The sequence below is a fragment of the Physeter macrocephalus genome, unplaced genomic scaffold (assembly GCF_002837175.3).
Source record: "Physeter macrocephalus isolate SW-GA unplaced genomic scaffold, ASM283717v5 random_1672, whole genome shotgun sequence".
Classification (NCBI taxonomy): domain Eukaryota; kingdom Metazoa; phylum Chordata; class Mammalia; order Artiodactyla; family Physeteridae; genus Physeter; species Physeter macrocephalus.
Window position 1 is genome coordinate 16,084 of NW_021146724.1, and position 8,917 is coordinate 25,000.

Consider the following 8,917-nt stretch of genomic DNA (forward strand, 5'->3'; position numbering starts at 1 on the left):
ACCCAGGACTGGGGAATCCTCTGCCCCAATGCCCAGAACATTAGGGTCCAAGGGTCCAAGAGTTCTTTCCTGGGTCTATTTTCCCAACGTGACCTGCTGTGGGCACCTCTAGGACTGTGGGTGGTCAAGGAAGGACCAAGGGCAGCACCACAGATGTAGATGTTGGCATGGCCAAGGTGTGCCCTGGACACCTTACAGGGGGAAGGCAGAGAAGGGGCATCAGGTCACAGACTCTCATTTTCACTTCTGTCCAGCCCCCCAACAGATGTTAGGGGGAGGCCTGGATGACCTAAGGCTTCCTGTGTTCTTAAAATTAATAATTAAAAAAAGAAAATAAAAAAAAAAGAAGTAGTATGAAATCATCATGTTAAGGTCAGATTTGAGGCTCTATGAATGTTAATTTTCTATCCGTGTATGTGAATGTTTGGTGGGGGAAGGGTAAGTTCTTAAAAGATAAAGATTTTTACTGAACTAAAAAAAAGAAGATACAGGAGGAGAAATATATGGATGAACTTTCTCTTCTTTGGGAGACTGGGTGGTATATAAAGCAGAAAGAGCCAGAATTGAGGTCAGCTGGATCAGGGTTCCGATTCTAACTGGCCACCTTCCAGCTGCGTGATCTTAGACAAGCTAATCAACTTCTCTGAGCCTTCTTGTGAATCTGTAAAATGGTGGTAATAACTAGTTTATGAGATAATTTTGAACGTTAAACAAGAAAATAGACAAGGTTCTACCATATGGGAGGAACTCAGTAAATGTTCATCTCTTTTCCAGTTTTTGGAACCTTATCGTAAACACTAATATTGTTTTTCTTAAATATGTCCCAATTTTTTTGGAATGGGTACGACATTCAGAACCTTCCTAATGGCGCTGCCAGGCACCTACCTGGGCATGAATGAAAATGAATCAAGCCTGAGCTCATCAGTAGCCCAACTTTGTCCCCCAAAAATCAATACAGGTTTCCCCACATTATGTAATATGTGCTTTCCTGAGACGTTGGAGGTAAATCAATTTTTTCCCCAGTTCAACATGTCATCCAGTGAGCATCCGGTGTCAGCTCAGCATTGTGCTGAGGCTACAAAGGGGACACACACATACACACACACGCACAACCAACTGTGATTCTTGCTTTCAAGGTTCCTATATTTTTATCAAACCACACCATAAATGTGCCAAAGGAGCTTGCTAAATGGCATCACATGGTAGACCCTTTTATAAAGCAAAGAACCCTTTTAACACAGAAAGAATTACTATCCAATTCACATCCTATTTACTTATGTATTTGTATATGTCAATTTGGATTTTCATGGTAAAGGCCTTTTCCAACTCCAGCATATGGTAAACCGATAATGAATATTTGTTGACTAAATGAACAGAGTTCAAAATCAAGGCATGCCCATATTTGATAATCATATTTGTTTATGGGTAGATAACTCATAAGGACAAATAGTTTATAGCTATTTGTTCCCATAGAATCTTGCAGGGGAGGAAAAACAGGCCTTTGTTATGCCCATTTCACAGGTGAGGCAACTGAGGCCTATAAAGAGTAACTGACTTCCTCAAATAAGTATCTGAAAAGTCTGATGGAAGTCACTCCAGACTTTGCCAGCAGGGAAAGCACCAGCAATGAAGTCAGGAAAATTTTAGCTCACTCGTCCCCTTGGCTGACTTGATCTCGGGACCTGTCATGAGTACATGTCTGTCCTCCCAGGCATGCAGGCTGGAGGCCCCCAAAGCTTCAGCCCTTTCTTTTTCCATATCCTGTTGCCTTCCAGGGCTAGGCATTCAACTCTGAAATCTGTGCCCTATTCTCCAGTCCCCTGTTTTGGCCCAAGTGCCTGTTCTCCATCCCTGTCTCTCATCTCAGGCCCTCCCTGTGGGTGACCCTCTGCCCTTGAGTACATTTGTTTGGTTGTCACTTACTAAGCCCCTCCTTTATAAGAGACACTGGGCTAGGGACTGGAGACACATGGCTGAATAAGACATGGCCTCTGCCCTCTGGAACACAGCTGAGTGGACAGTGCCATGAGAAAAAGCTAGATGGAGGACTCAACAGCACTTGGCAGGACACTTAAATTTGACTGCTGTGCAGGGGAAATCTGTGTGGGGTTTTGAAGGATGAATAGGAGTTCATCAGATTGGCAGTGGGAGGGGAGGGAATTCCAGTGGGAGGAAAGAGCACAGGCAAAAATGCAGAGGTGTGAATTAGTAAGATCTGTTTAGGGCCCTACCAGAAGCTGGCATGGGTATGTTGCTAGCAAGGAGACAAGAAAGGTGAGACTGGAATGGGAAGTAGGGCCAGGAAAGAGGGTGTTTGGATTTTATCATCTGAGGGTCCCTGCCAGGTTTTTAGGCCAGGGCCTGATGTGATCAAGTTTAAATTTTAGAAAAAGTGCTCTGATAGCAGTGTGGGGAATGGATTAAGGAGCTCAAGGATACATTTTGTTTTGTGCATCATTATATCTCCAGCACCTAGCAGGTGCACTGGCAGAGTAGGTGCCCTTGTATGTTGAAAGGGTGAATGAGTGATCCAGTTAGCAGCTTACTACAGAAAGCCAGGAGAAGTTTCTGAACTAAGATCATGAGAGTAGAGAAGAGTGGATTGACATGGGAAAGGTACAGGGTTTGTGTCAGTCAGGAAAATGGAACCCAGGCCAGGAAGTACAGTGGAAAAAAATTAAAGCGAGGAACTAGTTATGAAGGCATTGGAAGAGCAGAAACAAACATAGAACAAAACAACACGGTGTAGGGGGTGGGCCCAGAGGTTATCAACATCTCGAAGCTGCTTCCACCCTAGGGCAGGAGGGATGAAAGTTGTGTCACTTGATCCCAGGAGCCAGAGTGCCTAGAGCAAGCTAGGGCCAGGAAGAGGGAGGCGGTGCCTTGGTTGGGTCCCCCAGGAAGCCTACTGGAGATGGAGATTAGCATGCAGGAGGTTTATCAGGGAGTGCCTGTGGAAGGGGAGGGAAGGAATAGGACTGGGTGGACAGAAGATCTGGGCTGGAGGCAATCTCAAGGAAGAACTCAGCTGATCCTGAATGGGCGGGCTGAAGCTGGGGTGCCCTTCAGAGTTGGCTCAAGTTCGGGCGAGGAGGCTGGACTCCACAATCACCTGTCTTTGGATGTGGACCTCCTGGGAAGGGAGTGCGAACTTGGGGCAAGGTAGCCCTTCTCAGTTGAGGCAGTTTCCAAAACTCCCAAAAGGCACTCCTAGCAGTCCCCGGGGTGGAGGGTTGGGTGGGTGTGGGTGGATAAATCCTTCATTCCTGTGGGGAGATCTGGCAGCACATGGCAACAGCTACACAGAGGGGCTGGCTAATGGGGCCTGGGCCACAGAGGAGGTGCAGCCAGTGCCCAAAGCAGCACCCTCCCATCTCCCTCCAGGGCCTCCCTCTGGGCAAAATGGGCTGTAAGCCAGTGGGCAAGGGAGCATAAGAAATAGTCTGCAAGGGGCAGCTCCAGGAAGCTGAGGAGGGGACGGCAGGGGCTGGCTGTGAGAGCTAGCAGGTCTAGGATGGACCCAGTGACAACTGAGTGGGGGATAGGAAAAGGGTGGATTCAAGGGGAAATGACTGCCAGGGATTCTGGCCCTGGGGATGGGTGGTGGTGATGCCTTTCTCTCAGAAGAGGCAGTGAGGGAGGTGCACACCTTGGACGAAGATGCTGGTGGCCCATGCTGAGTTTGCCATCCAAGTGCTGATGGCCAGCTGGCGGCTCAATGGATCTTAAATAAATAGCACAAAATGAACTTGAAAGAAGGAAAACCTCTGGTGGGCTCTCGCCTGGTTACAGGATTAAGTGCAGCCTTCTCAGCAGGCATTGGATCTTTTCACATTTCCCCCAATGACACGTGCAGGCTCAGCTCCGGCCTTGCAGCCACCCTGGCCTCTTTAAGCTGACCCTACCCTTCCCCACATCCCTGCCCCAGCCCCCCAGCAACTCGTTTACAATCCCACACATCCCCTCAGGTCAAATGCCTTCTGGAGGGAATCCTCCCTAACTCCTCTTTTCTCTGTACAAATTGTAATCTTCCTTGAGCTCCCACAAATGCTTAAGAGCTTGAATGCATTCAGTAGCTATTTGACCACAGCGAGTAACTTAATCTTTGCAGGCTTCCAGTGTGAAAAATGGCAAAAAATAACTCCACTGGGTGGCTGTAAAACTGCAGTGTGTGTAAAGTGCACGTTTCAGACCTCAATTAATGTTAGCTATTATTACTAGTTTTCATCTTCTAATCCCTAGCGTCTAGTTTAGCAGATGCTTCATTAGTATTTGTTGAACGAATGGAGATTTGATATGGAAAAGGATTTATCCTTGGGGCTCGACCTGGTTTTAGAAAATGAAGTATTTAGCAGAAGTACAGAAGGGACTGTCTGATAACAGTTATCTATGTTGGGTGTCCAGGGACTCCAAATTGACCTGGTTCTCGAAAGAAAGGAAACCGACAGATTCTAGGTTGTTTTTTCACGGAGCTTTGTGCAGGGTCTGACACACATCTCGAGCTCACCCAAATCACGTTGCACGAGTGCATGCACACGCCCTGGCAGGGTTGCCCGGGTGTAGGCAGCATCAGTCGGTGGCCAGGATGACTTACACTCCGCTACCCGGCCACCGGGCTGGCCCCGGCGTCTTAGACCCTGCTGCGCGTGCGGAGGCTGGGGAGAGGGCAGGAATTCGGCGACGGCCACGTGGGCCCCTTCCGCCCTCTCCCCACATCCTTTGTTTCCTACCGGCCCCGGCTCAGGAAGCTCTTTCTGCGAGTCACCGCGAAGGGGCGGCCCGGGAGCCCGGAGGAGCTATTTCCGTGCAATCCCGGCGGGCGGCAGGCGCGGGAGGGGCGTGGAGGTGGAGGCAGCGCAGAAGGCCCAGTGTTTGCTCTTATTTCATCCAACAGAAGGTTCTATTTGTGGAAGCGAACAGACGCTGGGGATTAGAGCTGGGAGGGGGCGGGAAAAGGAAAAAAAAAGCCACCTCCACTACCACGCGCAGGTCTTCCCCGGAACCACCGCGTGGGGGTGAATGAGTGATTCTGGAATTCATCACCTTCTCTCTCCTCCCTTTCTCCGGCTACCGCCGGGCCTCGGCGACGCCCACGGCTCCAACCGGAGGTCCCAAGGCGCGGGGCATTGGGGGGATCCCCGGGGCAAGAGGTGTCACCCCGCGGCTACAGCGAGCGGCGGGTGCTGAGAGCTCTGGTGCGCGCGCCCGCAGTCCATTGTGCTCGGTGTGAATGGGGAGCGCGCACCAATCAACGGTCGCTTCGCCCCCCACGGCCCCTCCCCTCCCGCCCACTTCCCCGGGACCCTGACGTCACGGGAACTTTTCCTCCGCCCCCTCCTCCGGCTTGTCGCGCTGAGCCCGCGGCCTGCGGGAGGGCGCGCGCCTCCTCCCGCCTCGACCAGCCCGGGGGGCGTGTGCGCGCGCCCCAGCGGGCTCAGGACACGCCACCTGCGCCGGAGCGCGCTCTGCCCGAAGCATCCCCAGCCGTCGGGCCACCCCCGTCGCCCCCGCCGACCCAGCTGCACCTCCCCTCCGCTCCGGTGACTGCTCGCCCGGCGGCAGGGCCCGAGTCGTCGCAGCCACCTCATTGCACAACCCGGCTTCCCAACTGTTTACACAGCCCGGCCTGTGAGTGTATGTGTATACAGCGTGAGTCACCGGGAGGCGGAGGAGGTGGAGGAAAAGGAGAAGGAGGAGTGCACTGGCCGGGATCGGTGCGGCGCACACACTCACTCACACTCAGTCACCCTCTCCGAGCGCGTCTGTCTCGCGCACACTCACGCCGGGAGCCCGGAGCGCGTAGGATCCCGGGCGCCGCGGAAAAGTTGGTCCGGCTTTCGCTCCGACACTTCTTGCTTCGGGAAGTGCATTTGCTCCGTGGCTCCGCCGAGCCTGCGGAATCCTGTTCTCGCTCCGGACCTCGGAGGCCGCCGCCGCCTCTGCTTCCCCGACTGTCGGCAGCCTCTACAACAATAGCGAGGCGCCCCGAGCCGGTACCCACGGGGATCCGGGGACCCGAACCGGCCTCCTTGCCCCGGACGCGCGGCCACCGTGGTCCTCGCGTGTACCGCGAGCGCCCGGGAGCGGCTCCGGCTTTGCCCCCCGTGGGGGCAGAACCAAGCTCCGTCTGCAGCCTCCATCCCGCGGGCTGGAGTAAGTCGCGGCGCCGGCGCCGACCCCGTTGCGCCTTCCCGCGCCGATCCGAGGACGTACAAAGCCGGGGCCGCCCCGGCCGGGGACGGGATGCGGGTCGGTCCCGTGCGCTCTGCTATGAGCGGCGTCTCGCAGCCCCGCGCTCCGGCCTTGCTGCTCCCGGTCGGCCGGGGCGCCCCGACCAAACGCCTGCTGGACGCGGACGACGCGGCGGCCGTGGCGGCCAAGTGCCCACGTCTCTCCGAGTGCTCTAGCCCCCCGGACTACCTCAGCCCCCCTGGCTCTCCCTGCAGCCCGCAGCCTCCGCCCGCCGCTCCGGGGGCTGGCGGCGGCTCCGGGAGCGCGCCGGGGCCCAGCCGCATCGCCGACTACTTGCTGCTGCCCCTGGCCGAGCGCGAGCATGTGTCCCGGGCGCTGTGCCTCCACACCGGCCGCGAGCTGCGCTGCAAGGTAGGCACTCAGGGGGCCGGGATCCGGCGGGGAGTCGCGGGGTGAGGGGACACGGTGGCAGGCAAAGGTGTTTGGGGTCTCGCCCGCCGTCGCCCGGGGGCCGAAGGTGCCATCAGGGCTTGGGCTTGGGGCAAGGCGGATCAGGGGGTTTGAGCCCGGTAAGGCAGCATTTGACCAGGGTCACCCTATTGGGGATTGAGGGGTTCGGATGGAGTGGTATAGGGGGGGGCTTGGCGGTCGAGAGGAAGTGCGGTGCTCAGTTGCTTTACAACATCTATATTATTTGCTTAGCGCCGAGTTTAGTGCGTGGCGTTCCACATAAGTTGTGGAATTGAAATGGATTCCAGGGCCATGCCATTCCCCTTTTCCCATTCTCCTCGCTTCCCTCGCCCCTCGTTCTGGAAGGACGCCCTGCTCTGGGTGCCTCCTTGGAGCTTGGAGCAGCTGGCAACTCTCTTGCTGGGGCTGCGAGGCGCCCGGGCTCAGCCGTGGGTGGTAAGGGGGCGGGAAGTCCGTGTTGGTCTCCGGTCTTGAGGATTCCGGCTGGAACCCGCGCTGGAACCGGAACCCTGTCCTCCCCAGAGAGTAGTCTGAGAGGGTCTTCCAGCGAGGGCGAGGGGATTTGACCGGAATAGAAATGTTGGAAAGCCCACACCGACTAGGAACCCTCGCTTCCATTCGTGTCTTGCTTTTCCGGCCCGCGATTTTCCTTTGAACATAAGGGGCTCCATCCAGGAGGGGATACAACTCGTGAAAACAGGATCCTCCGCACTCTCCTCCAGTGCCCATAGACGCAGAACATTCCCACAGGCCACGCACCCTTTGCGAGCTGGACACCCGGGCCTCAGACATCCCTGAGAACCCTCCGGGCTGCTCGTTTTCACCCGAAAGATAGGGTCACCCCTCAGTTTAAGTCGCTCTTTGGTATTCCGCAACTCACCTGACCCCCCGAGCTCCCCTTCCCTGGGCTCGCTGCTGCCACCTACTGTCCGACCCGAACGAAACTTCACATGTGTGATAAGCCCAGTTTAAAGGGGGGAAAAAATCTTTTCTTCGTGGTGGCTGGGGAGAAGAGCTCAGAGGGTATGAGTGTGGGCTGGGGTGGGAGAGGGGGGCAGCGGAAAGGTTTCTCGAGCTGGTGCCAGAGCAACCCAGCGTCAGAGGTGGGGTGGGTCTGGTCATTGTGCAACCCCTTCCAGTTCCTCCGAGCAGATAATAGCTGAATCCAGATGGTGACAGCCCGTGTGTCACCGTTTCCAGTTGAGTCTAGGATATGAGTAACCGGACTAAACAAAAGGCCCTTAAAGAGACCAGCCAGCTTCTTAGAGAAGATGATACCCATGTCCTGAGTGAAAGTGGGGATGGGAGTTGGTGGGGGGGGGGGAGATAAGTAAACAAATGAAAACCCCCCCGGAGAGGATCCCGTATCCCTCCTGTGGAAATTTTAACTCAAGACTGCTTACACCTGAGTCAGCCTAGGCAGGTTGCTTAGGGCTGTGTTGACAGTCTTGCTCTTGGAGTCATCTGTTCCTTGTGAGTAATGACAGAGCTGTACGTTCTCCAGCTGTATGTTCTTCCACATGGAGGCTGCAGAGTCACCATGTCCTGTGCTCTCTCCGGTCTGCAGGAGGTCATGCATTTCCAGGGGCTGCTCCAGGAGATCCCAGGGGGACCTCTATCAGCCACTTTGCACAGCATTACCTGCCCACGAGAAAGGGCCACAGAGGGTGGGGACTTAGGAGCTTAGCTCTCTGGAGCCGGAAGGCCAGACATAGAAGACTTCTTTCACACCATCAATATGGTAACTCTTTGGAGATTTGCTAGCCCTAGATGCTACTGCTTTTGGGTGTTAGGAGCAGCCCAGGCTGCATAAGGTGGGGTTGCTGAGCTAACGGGTTGGAGGAGGTTGGGGTAAATGAATGGAGCCTCACTTTCAACCAAAGCCCAAAGATTGAGAACTGCAGCCCAGCCCAGGATCTGGGAGGCAGCCTCTGTTTTCCTAAGCCTCCTAAGTGAGTCCCCTTCTCTCTGCAGGTGTTTCCCATTAAACACTACCAGGACAGAATCCGGCCTTACATCCAGCTGCCCTCACACAGCAACATCACTGGCATTGTGGAGGTGATCCTTGGGGAAACCAAAGCCTATGTCTTCTTTGAGAGGGACTTTGGGGACATGCACTCCTACGTGCGCAGCCGGAAGAGGCTGCGGGAAGAGGAGGCTGCCCGGCTCTTCAAGCAGATCGTCTCTGCCGTTGCCCACTGCCACCAGTCAGCCATCGTGCTGGGGGACCTAAAGCTTAGGAAGTTTGTCTTCT

At 55.1% G+C, this 8,917-nt stretch overlaps 1 protein-coding gene across 1 annotated transcript; it reads left to right on the forward strand.

Moving 5' to 3' along the window:
• Window positions 1-5,348: 5,348 nt before the first annotated feature.
• Window positions 5,349-8,914, forward strand: LOC102995538 (tribbles homolog 1; the record flags this gene model as incomplete). The annotated part of the gene is given in 3 exon segments (XM_028486997.2): window positions 5,349-6,191; window positions 6,193-6,603; window positions 8,638-8,914. Coding segments are annotated over 3 exon segments (1,243 nt in total), but the record flags the coding sequence as incomplete, so codon positions are not given.
• Between the last annotated feature and the right edge of the window lie 3 nt (window positions 8,915-8,917).